The sequence below is a fragment of the Neolamprologus multifasciatus genome, chromosome 9 (assembly GCF_963576455.1).
Source record: "Neolamprologus multifasciatus chromosome 9, fNeoMul1.2, whole genome shotgun sequence".
NCBI classification, from domain to species: Eukaryota; Metazoa; Chordata; class Actinopteri; order Cichliformes; family Cichlidae; genus Neolamprologus; species Neolamprologus multifasciatus.
This window is the reverse complement of record NC_140447.1, coordinates 21,534,102-21,557,310: the sequence shown is the minus strand read 5'-3', so window position 1 is coordinate 21,557,310 and position 23,209 is coordinate 21,534,102. Positions and strand designations below refer to the sequence as shown.

General features: G+C 40.8%; 1 protein-coding gene across 10 annotated transcripts in view; it reads left to right on the top strand.

Moving 5' to 3' along the window:
- myom1b (myomesin 1b) overlaps nucleotides 1–23,209 on the top strand; it is a 30,526-nt gene extending 7,317 nt beyond the window's left edge. For 3 of the 10 annotated variants that reach the window (XM_085172771.1, XM_085172772.1, XM_085172778.1), the window contains exons 9-42: nucleotides 1,759–1,773; nucleotides 2,247–2,408; nucleotides 2,538–2,699; nucleotides 4,061–4,202; nucleotides 4,407–4,606; nucleotides 4,850–4,903; nucleotides 5,211–5,335; nucleotides 5,460–5,643; nucleotides 5,859–6,033; nucleotides 6,111–6,232; nucleotides 9,210–9,227; nucleotides 10,762–10,958; nucleotides 11,048–11,174; nucleotides 11,688–11,872; nucleotides 11,971–12,085; nucleotides 12,166–12,322; nucleotides 12,407–12,513; nucleotides 12,612–12,656; nucleotides 12,752–12,888; nucleotides 12,978–13,122; nucleotides 14,465–14,524; nucleotides 14,796–14,863; nucleotides 14,952–15,065; nucleotides 15,518–15,577; nucleotides 15,826–15,913; nucleotides 16,003–16,041; nucleotides 16,131–16,236; nucleotides 16,426–16,589; nucleotides 16,800–16,836; nucleotides 17,005–17,027; nucleotides 19,227–19,282; nucleotides 19,423–19,638; nucleotides 22,545–22,686; nucleotides 22,788–23,209. In XM_085172771.1, coding sequence (XP_085028897.1) covers nucleotides 1,759–1,773; nucleotides 2,247–2,408; nucleotides 2,538–2,699; nucleotides 4,061–4,202; nucleotides 4,407–4,606; nucleotides 4,850–4,903; nucleotides 5,211–5,335; nucleotides 5,460–5,643; nucleotides 5,859–6,033; nucleotides 6,111–6,232; nucleotides 9,210–9,227; nucleotides 10,762–10,958; nucleotides 11,048–11,174; nucleotides 11,688–11,872; nucleotides 11,971–12,085; nucleotides 12,166–12,322; nucleotides 12,407–12,513; nucleotides 12,612–12,656; nucleotides 12,752–12,888; nucleotides 12,978–13,122; nucleotides 14,465–14,524; nucleotides 14,796–14,863; nucleotides 14,952–15,065; nucleotides 15,518–15,577; nucleotides 15,826–15,913; nucleotides 16,003–16,041; nucleotides 16,131–16,236; nucleotides 16,426–16,589; nucleotides 16,800–16,836; nucleotides 17,005–17,027; nucleotides 19,227–19,282; nucleotides 19,423–19,638; nucleotides 22,545–22,686; nucleotides 22,788–23,020 — 3,980 coding nt within the window. In that variant the 3' untranslated portion in view covers nucleotides 23,021–23,209. Of the gene's footprint in view, nucleotides 1–1,758; nucleotides 1,774–2,246; nucleotides 2,409–2,537; nucleotides 2,700–4,060; nucleotides 4,203–4,406; nucleotides 4,607–4,849; nucleotides 4,904–5,210; nucleotides 5,336–5,459; nucleotides 5,644–5,858; nucleotides 6,034–6,110; nucleotides 6,233–9,209; nucleotides 9,228–10,761; nucleotides 10,959–11,047; nucleotides 11,175–11,687; nucleotides 11,873–11,970; nucleotides 12,086–12,165; nucleotides 12,323–12,406; nucleotides 12,514–12,611; nucleotides 12,657–12,751; nucleotides 12,889–12,977; nucleotides 13,123–14,464; nucleotides 14,525–14,795; nucleotides 14,864–14,951; nucleotides 15,066–15,517; nucleotides 15,578–15,825; nucleotides 15,914–16,002; nucleotides 16,042–16,130; nucleotides 16,237–16,425; nucleotides 16,590–16,799; nucleotides 16,837–17,004; nucleotides 17,028–19,226; nucleotides 19,283–19,422; nucleotides 20,532–22,544; nucleotides 22,687–22,787 lie in introns of those variants that run through there. The other 7 variants (XM_085172773.1, XM_085172774.1, XM_085172776.1 and 4 more) reach the window with 7 other exon arrangements.

The window sequence follows — 23,209 nt, the reverse complement described above, 5'->3', positions numbered from 1 at the left end:
CAAATAAAATCGACAGCCGCAGCAGTCAAAATTACACCAGTATAAAACAAATTAAAACACACTGATGTGTCGGGTCCTGTGCCCGCAGCCAGAAATCCACTGGGCAAAGCAGCAGCTCGGCACTCTGTAAATAAAAGGCAGGAGATGGCTTACGCTGGACAGTAAAACACAGGAATATTCCTCAACTGTATTGTTTTCGTTACCTGTCCACAAGTTCGCATCACACCCTAATAAATGTGGGTCAGTGGCGGTGAAGTCCACTACACTGTTCTGACTGGAACGCAATGTTTCCCACCTACAAGGGTGCAAATAACTGTAAACCTCGGCCACAACAACCAAAGCTCAAGTGGTACATTGTTGTGTAACCTACCGTTCTGACAGAGTTTAGGGGGACCAGCATCAAGCTTTCATGGAAAGAAGTTAAAAACACCAACTTGCCCAACTTGGACCAAGCACTGGCAGCTTCAGGTTTGCTGAGGTATACCTAATTGCCCACACCTGAGCTTATGAAAGGAGCAAAGACCAGCTCCGCCCACCAGGGGCGGTTCCCAGACTAAGGTCTCACCTGTCACACATGAATGAACTTTTTTCAGGCCACTGGAAAGTAAAATATGTCAATAAAGACCGTAAACAGCAAATTGCTATACTAGCAAATAAGCGGATTCTGAACAACATTTATCTTCTTCTTCATTTAAGTCCTTTCATTGGAGCTGTGTTTTGGTCTCCTCCAGTCTTTGGAAAAAAATTATGCAACAGTTACGCTACAGAAAACAGTGGGTGGAGATCTTGGCACGGCCAAAATGACTGGGATCATGTGCAATGAACTTGTGATCTTGCTGCTTTTGAAATGGTGGTTATGAACATGATGATCAGGCCTGTTAAAACACTCGTGATCAGTTGTATTTAAAGCAAGGTTGGTGGATCCAAACAGCAATAAGATAAAATCAGTCTGCTATTAGTCTGCAGTCAAGTATCAAGCTGGTATTTGAATGCAATCTGCTTTTGATAACACAGCAATTAACTGATACATCAGCGAAAATCACAAATTAGTTACCATTTTTCAAATGAGTGTAATTCAGTTTTATTTATATAGTGCCAAATCACAACAGCAGTCGATTCAGTGCTCTTTATATTGCAAGGTAAAGGCCCTACAATAATGAAGAGAAAATCCCAATCACCAGAAAACACTACTCTATAAGCAAGCATTTGGCGAGAGTGAGAAGGAAAAACTCCCTTTCAACAGGAAGAAACCTCCAGCAAACCGAGGCTCAGGGAGCCATCTGCCTCAACCAGTTAGGGCTGAGGGGGAGGAGACAGAATGAAAAACATAGTGTGGAAGAAAAGTTCTTTGAAATTTGTATATCTATTGCCTTATACTTACACAAAAATTCACATCAGCTAATTACAATCAGAGTCCAGTTGGCCACTACAACTACTTGCAATCAGTTTTTGACATTAAAAGAAAAGCAAAGCAATCACTGGGAAAATGCAGATTTTTTCCTTCTGATTGCCATTTTTTTCCGTGGTGTGTAACCGGGCATGTACCATACAGCTTTTTACTAATGAAACAGATGCCTGCAACATGATTGATGGAACACTCGTCCAGTGAGTCCAAATGGATTTAAAAGCACAGCATAGCAAACAGCTGTGTTATAAATCTAACTAACCCCAGTGGGGAGCAGGGTGGTGGGATGTTCGGAGAAGAACAATGGGCGCTATTGCATTAACATTTTTGTTGTTGCTTTTTTGACAATGCAGGGGCCATTACTGAAGGTAACAGGGTGTCAGGAGTGTGGTCTGAAAACGATTTTCTCCAAGCATGGCCGTTTTTGTCTGAATAGAAAAATCCACAATAACATTCATTTACCATAATAGTCTAATTAAACTGCAGATAGTAAGTGTGCAAAAATGTACTAATTTTTTAATGCATGAAAACATGAATTATTTCAGCAGTTGTTTTTGTGAGAGCTGCAGTGAAGTTGAGTCCCCCTTTTGGTCTGTATTTGTGTTTTTGCCCTTTATTCTTTTACATCTTATACACGCTCACTTTTCCACCGTTTTCCATCTGGGTGCAAAACTTTGATAGTTGATGTGTGCAACACCTGTAGTTCCACTTAATTCAATCTCAGTAGTCTGAATTTGTGAGATTCTTTATATATATTTGTGTGTGTGTGTGTGTGTGTGTAAACTGTTTAATAATGATACCAGCCAGAGCTCAGACTTTGTTGTCACATCCTTTTGTATAGTCGGCCCAGTGTCCGAGTACGGCATCACCTTCCAGACTCACATTGTTGATAAATTCGGTGTATCGTTTGGAAGGGAGGGCGAGACCATGAGTCTGGGGTGTACAGTCATCATCTACCCTGCCCTGCATCGCTACCAGCCAGAGGTGGAGTGGTATAGAGATGGTAGGAAGACTTACTGTGATACTGAACAATGCCCGTAATGTACAGTTCTTGTAGATTTAAATCAGTTGTTCTCTGTACTGTAATATGTTTACTTCTCACCTTGCTAATACTTATTGGCCTGCACTCCAGACGTTCTGCTGTCTCCCTCCAAATGGACTCACATGCACTGGAGCGGAGATCGAGCCACCCTGACACTCACGCACCTGAACAAAGAAGACGAGGGTCTCTACACCCTGCGCGTCACCACCAAGTCTGGATATGAGACCTACTCAGCCTACGTCTTTGTCAGAGGTAGGTACATCCTCGCTGAACGGTTTCTTGTCATTAAGTCATAATTATTCTATTCAGGTTATCCTTTGACTGATTTAGAAATTAGGCTTTATCTTCATCTGTAAACATGCCATTTGTTTGGTCATATGCTGCCAGCTGAATCTGACACAGATTCACAGAGCATGCGCAAAAATATCCTCCAGCTTTAATCTCAGCTGTTTTGTCCAAATAACCTTAATAATTCAGATTTGAGTTTTGAGTCTAAACTAGCTAAGCTCTGACTCATTCATGGTCCAGCTGACCAACCTTCATACATCACACAAGATTTAGTATATTAGTAAAATTATAAAAACTAATGTTATATATCTAAGATGTGTTCACATAGATATTTCTACTGCAGTTCTTTTACATTAGTCAAGTGGACTTCCTTAAAAAATGTTTTTAAAGCCTATCAGATCTAGATCAAAGTCACATTAAACCCTGGCACCCGATGATGCAATGGCATCTAAAAGTCAAAGTGTTTGGATGTTAGTGATGGTTTTAAATAGGATATCTCTAATAGATACACCACTGAGTGGCAACTCTCTGGCATCTGTTTAAATAGCATGGAAAAATAGGTCACCAGAGCTTATCTTTGCTGCCTTCAGAGACAATCTGACCTTTGAAGCTTCAGCTTCTACATAGGAACCATGCTAAGTATGAGGAGGCTGAAAAATAGCCTGCTCATTCTTCTGTTATAGTTCAGGGTCATTTGGTAAAGAAGAATCCAGGTACAGTCTCCACAACAAAACACTATACGATCATGGCTGCAGCCATGCTATTCTTAGAGAGCTCTAATCTGGAAGCTGTGAGCTCAGACACATCCTGTAAATATCTGCTTTAAGGAGGAACAACCGTTTCATTTCAGTGCTGTCTGGATAGCAGTGTGAGCCAGTGAACAACCAAAATAAAAAAAACAAACACAAAGTGAATATTTAATTTTACGATCTACAAGGTTGTAAATTCCATACTTTATTCCCCCACATATCCAGTTTAAAATAAACCTGTCTCTCTATTCTAAAACCTTTGTCTCTTTCCTTAGTGTCCTGACTTTACCTACAGATGACAGGCATGTTTGCTTTATTTAAAAGTCACCTCTTTTATCCCTTTTCCCTTCAGCGCAGGCTTGTGCTAATTCTGTCCTCCTGCTTGACCTGAAATATTCCTGGCATTGAACCCTGCAGCTGCGCAGTTCACCCACATGGTCCACTCGCTATAAATCAAACATCCTGTCAATTTATTGCAAAAATAAAGCTGAGCTAAAGCTGAATAAAACAATAGAACGTGCACGTTCAGAGAGCGCACTCATACTGTCCTGATGATATTCTTCTTGCATCTGTTAGATGCTGATGCTGAGGTCGAAGGAGCTCCTGCAGCCCCTCTGGATGTGCGCTGTTTGGATGCCAACAAGGATTATATCATTGTTGCATGGAAGCAGCCAGCTGTTGATGGTGGCAGCTCCATCCTGGGCTACTTTGTGGACAGGTTGGTCAATGTGTCGCTTCCTGCTACTCTAACCTCCAAAGCTAAACTGGATAGACACCACAGAATGAGCTATCGATGCAAAACATAAAACTCTTTCTCAAGTGAATGTCAAAGGAATAAGGCAACACAATATTGGTGATAACATGACTGACAAGTAGTCTTTAGGTGTTTGAAATAAACGAAAATTTTAATGTTTACGCACAGGTGTGAGGTCGGAACCACCCACTGGATTCAGTGCAATGACACCCCGGTGAAGTTCGCCCGATTCCCCGTCACTGGTTTGGTCGAGGGGCGCTCTTATATCTTCCGTGTGCGCGCTGTAAACAAAAGTGGCATAAGCCGCCCATCCAGAGTCTCGGAGCCGGTGGCTGCAATGGACCCAGCTGATCGCGCCCGCATGAGAGGTAGTTGACACAGAGAGGAATTTGACTGTATCGTGAATCCGGTCAAAGCAGCCACTGAGAAGGATTAGTTTTTTTAAAGACTTTTTCACAACCACTAACCAACCACAACCACAAAAATTTTTGATTTGAAATTATGGATCTGTGACAAATAGTGAGGACTGGAGCAAAATATAGAAAACATTTAGCTCACAGAAAATCACAGGACTGACAATGTGTCTGTACTGATCTACTACATGTTCGCAGGTACTTCTGCTCCCTGGACCGGCCAAATCATTGTCACGGAGGAGGAGCCTGCAGGTAGGAGGTCAAATGCTTTTGCATGATGATTTATATCAGAGAGTGACTCAAGTAGATGTAGATTATAAAATTCTCCAACTCTGAGTCCACCTGATTCAGGCTTATTAACCACATTCAGGGAAGAAGAAGAAGCACCTGTGCTTTTTCATTTATGCTCTATTTATTGTCAATGTAATTATTAAAAAATAATAAAGAAGAAAGGAATGATAACATTTCTTGAATAGATGCATTTTCCAATAAGTGGTGGATGTGATCTTAATACATCCATCTGGTGTTGAAGGGTCAATCTTTCTTTTTTGACCATCAGAGGGCATTGTTCCCAGCAAACCCTGTGATCTGCAGGTGACAGAGGCAACCAAAAACTATGTGGTGCTGAGCTGGAAGCCACCCGGAGAGAAAGGCCTTGAGGGTGTCATGTACTATGTGGAAAAGGTAAATTATTCCTCCACTTTTCCTCAGATGCACTTTAACTAAATGTTTCTGTTTTCCTGCATATGAGATTGTTACATTGCCTGAGTTTCAGTGACAGTGTGACGTTTTCCTCTTTGCCCAACAGTGTGTTTCCGATACAGACAGCTGGCAGAGGGTGAACACGGAGATCCCAGTAAAGTCTCCTCGCTTTGCGCTGTTTGATCTCGCAGAGGGAAAAGCCTACCGCTTCCGTGTCCGCTGCTGCAATTCTGCCGGTGTTGGCGAGCCATCTGACCCGACTGAGGCCACCACAGTTGGAGACAAGCTTGGTCAGAAGAGAGATAAACATAAACATAGAGAAGATTAGCTCTGTTAGATATTAAGTCTTATTTGTCACACAGTGCTATCAGGCAAACTGGTCCCAGACCTGTTTTGCAGTCATGACTCCTGCATCACAGATCTGATGAAACTGAACATTTGCACGGTACAAATATATTATGTTAGCACTGACTCAGCCCCAAAATGTAACTATTCTTGTGTGCAGATATCCCATCTGCCCCAGGAAAGGTTATTCCCACCAGAAACACGGACACATCAGTTGTTGTGTCCTGGGAAGCGTCTTGCGATGCCAAAGAGTTAGTGGGCTACTACATCGAGGGCAGCATTGTGGGGAGCAACGTGTGGGAGCCCTGCAACAACAAGCCCGTGAATGTCACCAGGTAAAAATGACCCCTCTCGCTTTCTTTCCGCGATTTCTGATACAAATTCATGGCTACTGCACTTTCTGCATTTACAGGTTCATCTGCCACGGTCTGATCACAGGAGAGCAGTACGTGTTCAGGGTGAGGGCAGTGAATGCTGCAGGGATCAGCCAGTTCTCCCAGCAGTCAGAGGCTGTGGAGGTGAAGGCTGCTATTGGTGAGTACAGTGGATCCATCACATCTAAATACAACAAAGTAATGTAGTAATCAGAGGACGTTAATAATTCCAGTTTACTGCTATTTAGATTAAGATTTGTTTAGAGATGTTAAAAAAACTAAACTGTTGGTGCTATATTGTGCATTTCCGAGCCAGTTGTGCATGAAATTTCAACAAGGCACACCTCTTGGACGCACTGAACACCACAGACTGATCACTGCTATCATTAGCAGACTCTCTATGTGGAAGAAATAATGCAACAAGCGGATTTTTCTTGATATTTTACCATGAATTGGGTTGTAGGCTACTACTGTTCTCTTGAAACATGTCTTCAGCTCCCACACTTTCTCCACCATTGTTCCACTCTGTCACCCTGTCACATTATTCTGCACTGTCGTATGCTCTACCTACCTCCTACCCTGTCTGGCCACATCTCCTCTAGCGCCTCCTCCTCCCTGCACAGCCTGAGGCGGGGCTGGGGGTCAGGACTTGTAGACTTCCTCTAATTTGGGTCAGTGCGATCCAATTCAGCGGTCGTTACAAAGTAGCTCAGTGTCATATATCACCACTATCACCACCACCTCCCCGCATCTCCCCTATCCTATCTCGGGCACAGGATGTGTCGGCAACCCCACATTAGAGCTAAAGGTACCACCATTCGGAACCCCCAGAATGTTATTGTTCCGTTGGTCTGATTCTTTATAACTCAATATTTTTACATTATTTTATTCAACTCAAAGTCAATAAACTGCACGATTTGTTACCTAGCCCTAACACGTACTTTGCATGCCAGCAACAGAAACAGTGTTACTGTTTTAATAATGATGCTGTTTCTAAATTCCTGCACGTGTTCCCTAACAGTAACATCTCTCTGCATTAAAACTAACACAGCTTTCAGCCTTTGGATGTCACTCATTCACTGGCTGGCTTTGCGCTGAGCAGCATGCTCCGTTATCCCTTGTGAAACACTCTTAGCAAGAATGCCAGTGCACATATATTTTAAGAAGAAAGATGTGTTGTTGATGACACATCCTTTTCTGCTGGGATAATGTGTTACTTCAACACAGTCTTCAAGGCTGATTCATCATTAGAAAAACCTGATTCCAATTATATTAACACAGCTGAAAATTGTTGTGCGGATTAAAAAACCAATAAATTTGCTAGATGAGTTACTGGATTATAGTCTTAAAATGGCCAAAAAAACAGCACAAAGTCACTCTAACCAGAACAGAAAGACTAGTGATGCTCATATGTGCATCACTAGTCCTGAGACTTTGCTGCTTAACTAAATTGCGCCCATAAGAGGAGGATTATGCTGGTTTTTGAAGGAAACCATGAACTTTTGCACACAAACGTCAGATTTGGGCATTTTCCCAATCAGAATAGTTTTACTTTCTTAGAACAAAAAAACTAAGATGAGATTCAATCAGCAGTTTTTTATATGACAAACCTATAAATTTATACAGCCCGAGTTCCCAAAAAGCTGGAATGCTGTGTAAAACGTCCATTAAAAACAGGATGCAATGATTTTAAAATCTGATAAAAACCATATTTTATTCACAATAGAACATAAAAAATGAGTGTTTAAAGTGAGACATTTAATTTCATGAAAAATATTAGTTCATTTTGAGTTTGATGGTAACAAGTAAGTAGTATGACTGTATAAAAAGATCATCTTAAAGAGTTAGAGGTTCTCAGAGGTTCAGTAGGTCAGCTCTGTAAGATAAATCGGTGTACAACTTGAAGTCAAAAGATTTAGAGAGTGTGGCGAAATCTGGATGTGTGCGATCTTCAGGCCCTCAAGTGGCACTGCATTAAAAACAGACATAATTCTGTCGCGGGTTGGCCTCACTGAAATCACTGTCTGTTATACAGGTCACTAAGCAGAGCGAGCTTGTTATCAGTGCTCAGTTCAAAAGCCTGCATCTGTGAAGGTATGGAGGTCCATTAGTGCCTATGGAATTGGCGGCTTGCCCATCTGGGAAGACACTATAGATGCTGAAAGGTATATACAGGTTGTAGAGCAACATATATTCCCATCCAGATTCTTTTTCTCAGTTTAAACACTTGACATTCAATTCAGTTCAATTCAGTTTTATTTTTATAGCGCCAAATCACAACAACAGTCGCCTCAAGGCAGTAGTCCCTGCAATAATGCATACAGAGAAAAAAAAAATCATATGATTCCCTATGAGCAAGTATTTTGGGACAGTGTGAAGGAAAAAATCCCTTTTAACAGGAAGAAACCTCTGGCAGAACCAGACTCAGGGAGGAGCGGCCGTCTGCTATGACGGGTTGGGGTGAGAGAAGGAAGACAGGATAAAGACACACAGTTGAACATGTTTTCTATGCTCTACTGTGTATAAAATACAAATTTATGGGATTTGTAAATCAATGCATTCTGCTTTTAATTTACATTTTTTGGTACTGGAATTTTACAATGTGCCAACAAAACACTGAAATAACCTTTGAGTTCACTTGCAACTGAAGGAAAACTCGGAGTAATTAAAACACAGCACTACCACCCGTGAATTAGATCATGGCGTGCTGTTACATTTGGTCTCGATATACAACTTACGTCACTTTTGGAGCTGTAATCTAAGAGATGATGGAATCTGTTGGCATTGTTTCTAAAGTCATGAGTTTTTTTCATTAAGGGCCAGAGCAAAGCCGCACACCCACATTATTGGCCGGCTGTTCTGTGTTATGTGCCTGCGTGCTCTCATAATCCCAATTGAAGCCTGCTAACATGGATGTCACCTGCTGGTCATCTTGTCTTCATTTCCACTCCCAGTCAGATGAAGACATTGTTCTGTATTTGACTGCCAGTTCAGCAAATATTGATTTTTAATGTTTTTGTGCTTGTTTCTTCTTATTTTGTTCTCTTAATGTGGTGCGATTGAGAAATGAGCTGTGGATGGATTTGTGCCTGTTTTTAAAAAAAGCTTCTTCTGCTTTTCTCTGCTAACACCCGTAGGGGGCGGCATCCTACACGGTGTGTTGCCGAAGATGGGGCCGGGGGGTAACGTGGGACAACTAACTGAGCACAGGCCACGCTGGACGGGAACGCATGACACTGTCCAGTTCCCTCCCAACACTATGCAAAAGCGTAATAAAGCTCAAGCTGACAGTGAAGCCAGGGAAGGGGCCAGGGCTGCTAGCTCAGACCTCACAGACCCTGACCCCAGGGAGACTAAAAACAAGTGGGGCAAGAAAGGCGATGGGTCCCGGGCCCCTGAGCTGGCAAAAGACATGCACTCAGAGCCTGTGTCAGGCCCAATTTCTGAATCACATACTGACACAATCACAGCTGCACACTGTGACCTAGTAACTCAGGATCAGGCTGTGGAGACAGCTGATGAGCCTGACGCCTCGCAGGCATGTAAGTTCTCAGTAGATGGTAATCGGGAGAAAGCGAAGCCCCAGAGAGAGTCAGCAGGTGAGCACCGAGGAAAACCTTTTGTCAAATCCAAATAAAACCACAAAGAAAAGTACAGTTTTTACCCACTTAAGAGCCATAGAAATATATTCTGCCTTGACTTCACATCAGTTTTGTAGGTACAAATAGTAACTTGGCTCTTTTTGAAGGTAAGTCAATGCAATTCACCGCCAAACCTGGGTTTAACTCATGCTTTCTGGCCGCCACCAAAACCCTAACTTATATGTGTAGTGTCAATCACCTCAGGACCTGCCACTCCTCTGATTACCCAGAGCACTTTAACACACAAAGACACCAAAGCAATTCATGGCAGGAGCCCCTTAATCACACCCTGTACTTGAAAAGTGGGTCATCCAACCAAGAGAACACTTGTGACCTGAGACCTTTTTGGGAGTGCACTCTGGACTTAATCAGACACCCACCTCCCAGACGCTTTGACCACCTTCTCACTCCTAATCAGGAGAGGGTATAAAGTTCATGTGACTATTTGTACTCGACAGGCTGCTTTATCATCACAGTGTTACTTGATCCTGCTTTTGTGGAGACCTTTGGCTCCCAGTCATTCCTTTAACCTGGTCTCTGAAATCGCTGTGCCCTTTGTTACCAGGAATACAGTGTAACAAGCAACATGTAACTGCACACTTTCTGACTCAGTGTATAAAACAGTGGTTTCTAAATTATACTAATCTTTATTTATCTTTTGAATCTGGAACTAGAGAAAAATAATTTAATAATCTTACGGCTGCTGACTTCATAGTTAGACTGCAGACGTAACAATTAACTCCCAAAATCTCAATGTCACTGAGCATTAAGGTTACAAATGTGTTGGTTTGGACGAGATGTTGTTACAGCAGGTATTAACCTACAACTGTCTCTAAACCCACTATCCAGTAATCTTTAACATTGTAAGGAGAGTAACTGCTGGTCAGTTTCTGCTGTAAACTGTTTCCAATAATGGGACACTGAAGCTCTTCACAGTGAAAAAAGAGGTGTGGGAATTAAAAAGTATCAAATTGTGGCGCTTCAGTTTCCCATTACGTCAGTTTTCACACCGAGGTTTTGCCGTATTAATTTGCGATTTGCGTCTCAGCCTCTCCCACTCCACCCTATGGCATCACCGTCCTAGAGTGCGTGCGCGACTCCATGGTGCTGGCCTGGAAACAGCCAACTTTCATCGGAGGCGCTGACATCACCGGTTACTTTGTGGATTATCGTGAGGTCATCGATGGCGTGCCGGGAAAGTGGCACGAGGCCAACATCAAGGCTGTCAGCGAGAGGGCCTACAGGGTGGGTTGATATGAAAAAACACGATCTGAGCCTGAAGTTATATCTGCTGAATGTGCAAGGGGCGAGTGTCTTTGTGTCTTTGTTTCCAGGTGTCTGATCTGAAGGAGAATAAGAAGTACCAGTTTCAGGTGCGAGCAGCCAACATGGCTGGTGTCGGCATCCCGTCGCTGCCCAGTAATACCTTCCTGTGTGAAGAATGGACCATTGCTGTCCCAGGTTGGTTGGGCCACATGTTTCACCAACTGAGAGAATATTTTAATGAACCATTTGATGAACAACAACAACAACAAAAAAAAACCTTCCAATGCACACTGCTTTATTTTTCTGTCACCGATGTTGCACATAAATACAACTATATCAGAGAAATATGGTAAATGATACAAAAAAAATGAATTATTGGATAATTTGGTAACTTTTAATGTTTAAGAAAGTCACTTTATGTTATAAATATAAGAAAAAATACCAAAACAAATGTTCATCATCCATGAAAATGTCTTAATTGTACATATTTCTCCTGTTTGCCATTTATTCCTGCTGTACCCACAATTTTGTTGTACATGTATAATTACAATAAAGTGCTATTCTATTCTATTCTATTGGAATTGTGAACTGAATATTTACATGTTATAGTTTCTGACAACAGTATCACTTTAGGGATTTACAGAACCTTGAAAGTGACTGAGTAAAAAGGATTTGTTATTTAGCCTCAGTCATCTTTCTGGGCTGCAGGACCTCCACATGATCTGCAGATTAGAGAGGCGCGGAACGACTCTCTGGTATTGCTATGGAAACCACCTGTGTACCAGGGCCGCGATCCTGTCAACGGGTTCTATGTTGACATCAAGGAAGCAGATGCACCAGAGGAGGCGTGGAGAGGAGTCAACACCAAAGCCTTAGAAAAGACATATACAAAGGTGCTAATCAGGAGTGCATTTATCTGAGAGATTCCCAAGTTTTAGCAGGATATCACAAATATATTTCAACATTTCTTTCTTTCTTTTTTTTTTTGCAGATTAAGGATCTTAAGGAGGGAGAGAAGTATGTGTTCCGTGTGCGTGCTCAGAATAAAGCTGGTGTAGGAAAAGTCTCAGACGTGACAGAGCCGGTTCCCGCTCTGACCAAACCAGGTGGGATGAAATGATGGAACAAGTGAAGGTGATACTACAAAATTTGAGCAGATGCGATTTTTACCTTCTTGTGTTTTTAGGCACGAAAGAGATAGTCGTAGATGTCGACGACGACGGCGTCATCTCCCTGAACTTTGAATGTGGCAACATGACCCCCGACTCCAAATTTGTGTGGTCCAAAAACTACGAGGAAATCACAGACACGTCCCGCCTGACCACAGAGACCAAGGGAACCAAGTGAGATGGCAACATTTTTAACATTAAGACTATTTGAGCGTCCCTCTCACCTCTCATGTCACGAATGCTGTGTTTCCTCTGCAGGTCTAAAGTTGTTTTCAATCGTCCCGGGGAGGAGGACATTGGAGTTTACTCATGTCTTGTCACTCACACTGACGGTGCTTCATCCAGCTACACTCTCTCTGAGGAAGGTGGGTTTGAAAATTGAGAGAAAAGAAGATTTTTCATATTACATGATGTGTTGCTTTTCTCATCTTGAGTCCTGAATCTCTTCTTGTTTTCTTTTCAGAGTTAAAGAGGCTGCTGGAGATCAGTCATGACCACAAATTCCCCAGTGAGTGCTTCACATGGTATTTCTGCTTTATTTAGTGGTTTGTCAAGAACTGGACTGACTTTCTAACTATTTCTTCATCACTTTCTTTACACCAGTTATTCCTCTGAAGTCAGATCTAGCTGTGGAGCTGCTGGAAAAGGGCCACGTTCGCTTTTGGCTGCAGGCGGAGAAGATGTCCAATAACGGCAAAGTCGATTATGTTTTCAATGATAATGTTGTCTCTCAGGGGGAGGTCAGTGAGAATCTGCGTTCAGATATTTTACTTGTGTGCTCTACCTGTGTTTTAAAGTAAAATATTTGCTGCTTTATTTGGGGTGGTAGAAATATAAGATGAACTTTGACAAGAACACCGGTGTGATTGAGATGACCATGGAGTCTCTGACCCCGGCGGATGAGGGCACGTACACCTTCCAGCTGCAGGATGGAAAAGCTACCAACCAGTCCAGCTTGGTACTGATAGGGGATGGTATGTTTATTTAAAAAAAAAAGAAAAAAGAAAACGTGACTTTTAATTGTGAATAAATGTGTACAGTCAAGGATAAAAAGCTCAGAACGTTATCCATTTAAAATAATTTAACACTCTGCCACGCTGGGTATATTTTGATTAGGTTTGATAGAAAGTGGCAACCCCACAAATTAAATTAAATAATATCTCTCACGTGAAACAACCAAAATGATTTTACCTTCAGCAGGAAAGCAGACTGTACCAGAGGCCATTATGGCTCAGGTGGTGGATGGTTTGATACCTGCTCCTTCCAGTCTGTCTGCGACTGGCCAGATATTGAATCCCAATTAGTCCTCTTCATGTTTCTCATTGGCATGATCACTTAAATATGGTTAAAGTGGCTTTTAGTAGGAAGCACTTGCCAAATTCTGACACCATCAGAATGTTGCACCAAAAATTGATACATAACAAACCAACAGTGTTTTTCCAATCTTCTGTTGTCCAGATTTGGTGAGGCCGTGCAAACTGTAGCCTTAGCTTCTTGTTCTTAGCAGAGAGGAGTGGCACATCTTCTACTGTAGCCCATCTGCTTCAAGACTGGACGCGTTGTGTGTTCTGAGATGCTCTTTTGCGTACCTTGGTCATAACAAATAGTTATTGGTAAAAGGACTTATATAGTGCTTTTCTATTATAGTTGAGGATTAAAAGTGCTATATAAAAACATTTATATAACATACTTATTCGTCCATTGAGGCAAGCACTTTTTTCTAGTGTTTTCTAATTAACATTCACACTCCAATAAATGCATCGGAGAGCAACTCAAGGTTCAGAAGATGAGCCAGGGATCAAACACACAATCTTCTGATTAGCAGATGACCTGCTCTACTTCCTGAGCTACAGGGTGGCTTTTCTCCTCCGACCTCTGAAATCAAAGTGGCATTATCTCACAGAAATGCTGCTGACTGGACAGTTTCTCTGTAAATCCTAGAGATGGTTGTTTGGGTAAAATCCCACCAGCTTCTGAAAATACTGAGCCCCACATTCAAAGTCACTTAAATCACCATTCTTTCCCACTCTGATGCTTGATTTGAAGCATTTTTCTTAACCATGTCTGCATGCCTAAATCCATTGAGTTGCTGCAATTATTTGATATTTTGATAGAGCAGTTTAACAGGTTTAGCTCATAAAGTGTCTGGTGAGAACTCAACATCTGCAACATATGAACACTAGAGGGCACTGAAACATTTTAGAAATCATGTTGTAATACCTCCAGCTAAATTCGAATTTCATTTAATTGCACTTAATGGTATCTGTGTTGTTTTAAACCACAATTTATGAAAACTGTCATTCGTGTATTTTTCAGTGTTCAAGCAGCTGCAGAAGGAATCAGAGTTCCAGAGAAAGGAGTACTTCCGAAAACAAGGTGAACGCCTGAGCACAAGAGCATTTTTATGACTGATGGATCTGTGTTATTCTCAGAGGCTTAATCTTTTTCTTCAACATTTAAAACAGAACAAAACATAAAAGCTGACAGTAACTCACACAGAAGATGCTGAAACCAGCAAATTTGGAATTTTTGCTTAAAAGTGATGAAGATTCATTAATCAGATTAACAGCTCTATGAAAATTTTCACAAAATTGAGTTTTCATTATTTGCCCGATTGTCATCATTTTACCTGCGACGTTTGTTCCAGGCCCTCACTTTATCGAGTACTTGAGTTGGGAAGTGACACCAGAATGCTGCGTTGTACTCAAATGCAAGGTGAGCCTGTGTTTTAGAGATTTTACTTGTACATTTTTTTTAATGTAACTGAGCTCTGAAAACATCATCCTGCTGTGCTGGATTTCAGGTGGGCAACATGAAGAAGGAGACCTCTGCACTGTGGCAAAAAGACAGACAACAGATCAAAGTGGACGAGCACCTCGGCTTTGCAGAGGGAGTGCTGAAACTGGAAATTGCTCAGGTGAGAGTGCGAGAAAGTGAAGTGTGAATATCCGTATATATGTGTGTATATTTCCGTACTGTATAACCACCTTTGAATTCATTTGCATATATGGCTGTAAATGTGCTGCTCTGTTTCCCTCTGTGTGGATCTTTCTGTCCTTACCTTCCAACAGAGACAGGAATATGTACTATATACATGGAGGGCTGACTGGGCACAGGTGAAAAAAAGTCAAAAGAAAATAAATATTTTCAAAATAAAACAGGAAACAAGCCAGACATTTGAACTGCTCTGTCACAATCTCTGTCTTCTCTTTTCATCTAACCCATCTCTGTCCCTTATCTACTGTATAACTCACGAACCCCTCACATCCCATCGTGTCGTATTGTCTGTAAACGTCTGTCCAATTATGACATGCTTTCCTCACAGGTAATTCAGCATATAAACATGATGTCACATGTGTCCCATTGCAGCGCGACCTCCCCGCAGACACAGCAGACATTGTCGACAGCCCGATCTGGAGAAGACTTAAAGTTGGGATCACTTATCTGTTGTGACCGTGGGCCAACGGCCACCTCTGGTTTTCCCGTTTTTGCCTGAGAATGCTTTTCTTTTTTTTTCGTAGCTGATGTTCGCCTCTTATTTTTGCTTTTGCGTCATATACGTGTGCACTGCAGCGCCCCTAGCTGAAGAGAAGCGCTTGCCTTTTTCAGACGAATACGCTTAATTTCCTTTTGCAAAACCTTCCTGAGTTAATTTGCTGTTGCATTTTTGCTGTCAGATTTCCAAGAAGGATGCTGGTGTGTATGAGGTGATTCTGAAGGATGACAGAGGACAGGACACCTCCACACTGAATCTGACAGACCAAGGTAACTTTGTACGGCCGTACAACAATGAAATCAGAAACAAATGCAGCAAACGAACCACTTAGGGTGATGAAATGTGTCTTTTTTTTAAGGTTTCAAAGACTTGATGAATGAAGTTTTCAGTGTTATTGGTAAGAAGAAATATTTAGTCCACAGATGATGTCATATGTAGTACATATTTAACCCAACACACATTAAATAAGGATGTTTATCTTTGCAGCCAATTCCTCCACTCCACTGAAAATCACAAGCACAGATGAGGGCATTAGACTCTACACCTTTGTCAGCTACTATAACGACTTGCTCCAAGTCACATGGCACTACAAGTAGGTTCTTGGTTAGTTGACATGAACAAAACAAGCAACTTTTAATCAAATCTATACCTGATGTATATTTAATTTTCAGTTGTGAGTTGTCAGGATTAAACCAAGTGTTCATCTTATCAGACGCTTCTGTGCTTTTGTGTCACAAAGTGGCCTTTAACATATACGTTTTTCATATCGTCTCTCTGACAGGGATTCAGCAATTGCCTTTTCTGACCGCATAAAGAGCGGCGTGGTCGGGGAGCAGCTGTGGCTTCAGATCACAGAGCCCACAGAGAAAGACATGGGCAAATATGCCATCGAGTTCTACGATGGAAAAGGTGGCCTCAGGAGGACCGTTGACCTCTCTGGTCAAGGTGAGAGTGTCTAAATGACTTTATAACTGGGCTGATTTCACAGCTTCCAACATGTTTACATGTGAAAAGTTCGATTTTCTTTTGTAGGAATTATCACCTCAGTTATCAGTTAGATTTCTTTAAGGTGATGTTTTGCAATTATTGTATGCTGTGCGACACAAAGATGTATCTTGGCCTGTAAAACTGATTCTTACAACTTTTGTTTTACAGCATTTGATGATGCTTTTGCAGAATTCCAGAGACTCAAGTAAGTCATTAACCAGCCTATAACTAACATTTCTTTTCTGTACATAGCCACAGTCCCAGCAAAGCTTTTCTCATATAAGGAAAAATGATGTAAAGAAAAGTTGAAGTAGAAGTCTTAATTGTCACTTGTCATTCTCAACTTTGACCTAATTTGTCATTCTCTCCTCAGAGCTGCTGCTATTGCAGAGAGAAGTAAGTAGTACTCTGTTTACAATAGCTCCACTTCTTTAATATTTGACCTTTTCAGATCTGATAATGAAGATGCTGAATCTTCATGAAGACGGGTTGCAAATATATTGCTTTTAAATGAGTTACAAATTGTGTAGCTATAACTTTACTGTGACTAAAAGTACAACCAGGGCTCAGTAACTTGACTATTAATATGATTTCAGTTCCTCAATTTATTTTCTTCCTCCACTTCCGTTGACTTAAAGTATAACATGTTGTAGAAAGCAAACAATTTTTACATTCCTAGTTAGAGTCATTTGTGTATTTGACTACTCAACTACTTAAATTGAGTTATAGAAGTAACAAAGGATAAGTCACGTGCTGACATGAGAACAAAGAAACACCCTCTGTCAATTTTAAAAACTCATCTAATCCTTAGAAAAGGTCTAAAAATGAGTTAAATGCAATTTTAGATGAACAACAACACATGACATATTACTTAATGCCATTAAAGTAATTCTTTTGTCTATGACTTTATCAGTGCATCACACCGCTGTGGTTATATACTGGTATATGCACAACTCTCTTAAGGTTGGACTTGGACTGGACCACTGCAGCACACTGATTTTTTTTTCTTATTCAGCTGATCTGTTGTAGATTTGCTGCTGTGCTTGGGATCATTGTCGTGTTGCAAGATTCAATTTCAGCCAAACTTTAGCTGTCAGACAGACGACCTCACATTTGACTCTAGAATACTTCGGTATACAAAGAGTTAGTGGTGGACTCACTGACTGCAAGATGCCTGGTTCCTGTGGGTGGAAAGCAAACTCAAATCATCACCCCTCCACCACTGTGCCGACAGTTGGCATGAGGTGTTTGATTATTGCTAAATGTGGCTCTTTGCATTATGACCAAACAATTCTACTTCGGTCTTGTGATTTGTTCAGATCAAACTTGCTCAGCTGTGGTGTCATGTTCCTCTTGGCAACTCTTCAAAACAACCCATAGTCTTAGCCTATAGAGTCTGAGATGCAGCTCGAGTTTTCTGGAATATCTCTGAGCATTGCACGGTCTGACCTTACAATGGATTTGGCAATAATCTTGAATGTTTTCTGCTTGGGAATAACCGGTCTCTGTCACAGTTGCTGCTGGCCAACTGTGGGGATGTGAGGAAGGAGGACCCAGGCGCAGAGCTTTGAATGCAAACAGTGTGTTTATTTACAGCGAAAATGGAAAACACAACAATAAATACTCAGTGCGTTACCGACTCCCGTGACATGTCCTCTTCCCAGTGCCAGTGTTCCTGTCTCCGCTTCTCAGTGTCTGAGCACCCCGTGCTCACTGCCCTCTCATCTCCACGCTTCTCCTGGGGAAATAACAGGCAGGCGGCTGTAAGACACACGCAATGTGGCAGACTAACCTTACTGACTGGACGAGAGACTAACGTGAAGTCACGCAATGATCCAGCTTCGGAGAGAGCTCCACCACACTCTTAAGTAGCTCCTCCGACGGGGCTTCATCAGCTGTGTGATTGTTTTCAGGTGTGGCAGGGCCACACCTACCAGGCCTGAAGGCGCCTGTAAACAGGTGCTCCCAGACACGCACACACACACAAACACATACCTGCAAGCAGGGAGAACGAAGGACAGCAACACCAAAAACACATATAATGTAATACAAGTCCATAAATGCTCAGGGACCCTGGATCGCTCAGATCCAGGTCCCTGACAGTCTCACTGTAGAATATACCATGTGTTCATCTGAGGTTGTATTTTAAGACCTGCTAAGAACCAGACTGTTTTTATTATGTCCTGATACATAAAACCTGAGAGTGAGAGGGTGTAGCTACTTTCTTTTTACCATGACTATAAACCTCAGTGGGTCAAAGTGAGCTCTATTCTGTGAAGTTTAAATTAACTCCAGTTAGTACTATAGTTTATTCTAAAAACATTAAGAAAAACTTAAAAAATAATAATAATAATCAGAGATTGTAATTTAAAAAGCCAGTTTACCATATTTATTGCAAATTTAAGTCCATTGCAATAAAATTGGAATATGTTAAAAACAACAAGCAACAGCCCTGAACATAAATACTAACCCGAAGACTGTTCTGAGCCACATAAAGTCTTTCATGTTAGATAAAAACACAGTTTGCGTGCACTGTGTGCAACATGCTTTGTTTTTGAAAATCATTTTTCATTAGTTAATATTGTTACTTTTCAGATCGTGCTCGAGTAGCAGGAGGCCTCCCTGATGTGGTCACCATACAAGAGGGCAAGGTAAACAGGTTTAGCTGAATTCATGTGGTTTGCACATCATATAGCAAACTTTGACATGGTCCACTGTCTTCAACTAAGAGTCTTAACCTTTACAGTGACTGCCCTGAGTGTAACTGAGTTGTGCCTTATTTTCCATACAGGCTCTCAATCTCACCTGCAACATTTCGGGCAACCCCGTGCCAGAGGTCACCTGGCTGAAGAACGACAAAGAGATCACGTCTGATGAGCACTGCATCCTGAAGTTCGAGTCGGGCAAGTTCGCCAGTTTCACCATCACCGGCGTGAACACGTCAGACTCGGGCAAGTACAGCATCCTGGTGAAGAACAAGTACGGCACAGAGAGCGGGGACTTCACCGTAAGTGTGTTCATCCCTGAAGAGGCGGGCGGCAAGAAAAAATAAAAGCGGTCCAAATCTTGTCGTAAATATGTAAAAATGATGCGTACTGGAAAAAAGTTAAAAAGAAAAAAAGATATTAAAAAAAGAGGTGGTGTTTGATGGTTTGTGTAGAAATCAGTCAAATAAACTCCCGAGGTGCTGAAACTGAACACGAAAAAAAAGTACAAAGAAAAGAGTTACTTAAGATTATGATTAATACTGTATGTGAACATTTGGTCCAATAATTACAAATCTCACTGAAAATCTGAAGCTTATTTGTGGCTGCCACTATGAAAAAATGTCACGGTTAGTGTGGAATGTCTAGTAAAAACATAAATGTTTTTACATTTGCTACAAATTATGTGGATTTCCCAGCAAACCTGACAAGACAAGTACTTCAGACTGCGTGCAGCTGTCAGATTTACTGAAACCGTGTCATTAAATTGTGGGAAAAATCTCACAGAGACAGCACAAATTTCAATTCTATCTTGCTCAACCTGCAAGAAATAAACTACTTAAGACAGACGTGCCGGGGTTTATTCCGATGGTGTGCTTTGGAAGCAAATATAATTTGTAGCAAAACAGTTAAAATGTGCGTTACAGTGAGATTTTAAACTTATGTGTGTTCCACTTTATTCACATTCACTCTAAATGTTATCTTCTGCAGAAAACAGGACAAGTCAGCTCACTGTCTACTCACTATTATTTATATAACACACCATTTTCCCCAGCCCATAATTAGTAATTATCCTGGATGTTGATGCAGTGAAAACTGTGAGGTCACTGTTAATACCAACAATAGTGGTTATTGTTTCTCTTCCTTTTCCCATTTTTTGATGAGACTAATAAAAAAGCATGTATTTCCCCACCTCCTCCACCTTCTGTCTTTCCTTTCTGAGTCGTGTCACTTTGATTTCAATTCTTCACCTTTTATGTTTCACTCTCTTGTTTCAGTCGAGTTGTTCCGTTTTCACTCCCGATCACTATTTCTGTAGAAGTTGGACAGCCTGAAGATCCACCACCAGCATGGACACAACTCACCCCCTTCACTGTAATCCTGATATTTGTTGTAGGACAATTATCTGCCTTGTCCTCAGGATAACGTGACACTCTCTTTACAAAGAGCACAAAAGAGGGACACGAAAAAATATTGTCTTTTTGTCATAGAGCACAAATATCCAGAACATTTCTAATTAGATAAAAGCCATTTTTACTATTATGTTCTTCAGTTTGAAATGTAATAACAGAACATAAGGGTGTATTTCAGAGCCTAGGGGACAGATATTTTTCTTATGCATCAGTTGCTGCATGTATAAATACATAACTTTTAGTTTTTAAGTTAGCTCATTATTAAGTTGGTAATGAGATCCTTCTTGCTTCACGTCTTGTTTATACTCACCTGAAGTGACAAAACTATTAGTTATACAAGTTTAAATCAAGTCTATTTCTACCATATATATATGGGCACTTATATATATATATATATATATATATATATATATATATATATATATAAATCATACATATAAGCTCTTCATCAAGAGGAATTTCATAAAACCTCCTGACATAGTAAAAATAGTGCATGGTTAATGTTTTACACACTGCACAAACATATCTAATATTTTAAATACCCAAATATGTAAATACTTAAAAGAAATGATCAACTCTCAAACCAGAAAACTGTATGTTTTATTATCGCATCATATCAGAATCTTCAAAAAAAAACCTGAATTACACCTCCTGGCCCACCCCCATGCCTCCCATATATTGTTTAACAATCATTAATATGCACTCACCAGTCAATTTTTTAGGTACATAAATGGTATTCATAAATGTGTCAGCTGCACATTTATGAAGGAATCTCCGGTTCCACCACATCCCAACGACGCTTATTAGATTAAGATCTGGTGACTGGGAAGGTCATTTGATTATAGTGAAGTCATCGTCATGATGAATAAACCAGTTTGAGAAACCTATTTGAACTTTGTGATATGGCCTGTTATCCTGCTACAAGGAACCACCAAAGATGTTACATTGTGGTCCTAAAGGGATGGAAATGGTCAGCAACAATACGTGGGTCGGCTGTGTGGGCCTAATTTATTTAGTGCTAAATCAAAGTGTGCCAGAAAAATATCCCCCACATCATTACAGAAACAGGAGCAGCAGCCTGAACTGTCTATACAATCAAGGATTAATGCATGGTTTAATGTTATTTACATCAAATTCAGATCCTACCAGCCAAATGTTACTGCAGAAATGGAGATAACATTTTTTCAGTGTTCTGTCAATTTTGGTGAACCCATGTGAACTACAGCTTTAGTTTGATGATGAACATTTGAACAAGCGTACCTAATGAAGCGTCCAGTGAGTGCATATCATATCACATAACCATAAAAAACTTAACAAAGGGTAACTGTATAACTAAGAAATCCTAAGAGATCACAGTTCAACTTGCACCAGAGTTGGACTCATTGAACGTTTCAGCTTGAGAGCATTTTAAAGAGAAAAGATTAAATAATATTTTTTCAAATTAAAGTCACAATTCTTTGCAATACATCAGCGAATCTCTCATTACAATCTCTTCTTTCTTCTTTTAGAAAGTTGCAATAATACAAAAACGTTTGTGTTAATGTAAATTAAACTGAGGTGAAGCTGAAATGTAACATTTTGCAAAAACTTTAGTAGCCTAAATAGCTTAGTTATGACAGTTTTTAGCATTTTCTCTATGAGATGATACTGTTTTAGCCTTCAGCGGTAGGTGTGATCTCACTGAGCTTCATGGGTAAGTAGTTGATTTCACTTTCTGAATGACTGTATGGTGATTAGTTCATGATTGTAGAGCCTTACCACACTGCGATGTCTCCCTTCACTGTGGATGAACTCAGGTGGAGGTCACAGAGGGGACACCTGACTTGGGGGTGACTTCATATTGGACTGATGAAGAGGGAAATGTAGTGTTTGGCTCAAACACACCAAAGGAAAAGATGAAAACCACACTTACTGGAACTAAAATGCAGAAGCGAAAGGGTGAGGATTTTCGTTTGTTGTTTAAACGCTGGCAAAATTACAGAATGGTGCAATTTTCCCATGACGGGCTGAAATGCTTACTAATAAATATTTCCTTACAGAATCTGTTTCAAAGGCATCGACTGTGAAAAATGTGGAAGACAGAGAGCAGGGCAAAAAAAGCGAGGCACAAAATGAGGGGGACCCTGCAGAAGTTCCTGCTTTAGATTCAGATCAAACTAAAGAGGCAAAAGTAGATTTGATCAACCAAACGCTGCCTGTTGACCAATCAGAAGCTTCTGAGCAACCTGCAGACAGTGCAGAGAAGCCTGAAGCAGTGGCTGAGACAACCTGAAATCACTGAATGAATATAAACCCATTATATACTTTGCTGTGGGCTTATCATAACATATTAATAATAACAATATTCCACTTTACACTAAATGAAATGGGATGGTAGTATTTTAATAACCACATGCTGTTTTTCAGTATGTTGTGTGTATCTTTTTGCTGTATCTGCCTGAATAAAGGAGCTGTTATACTT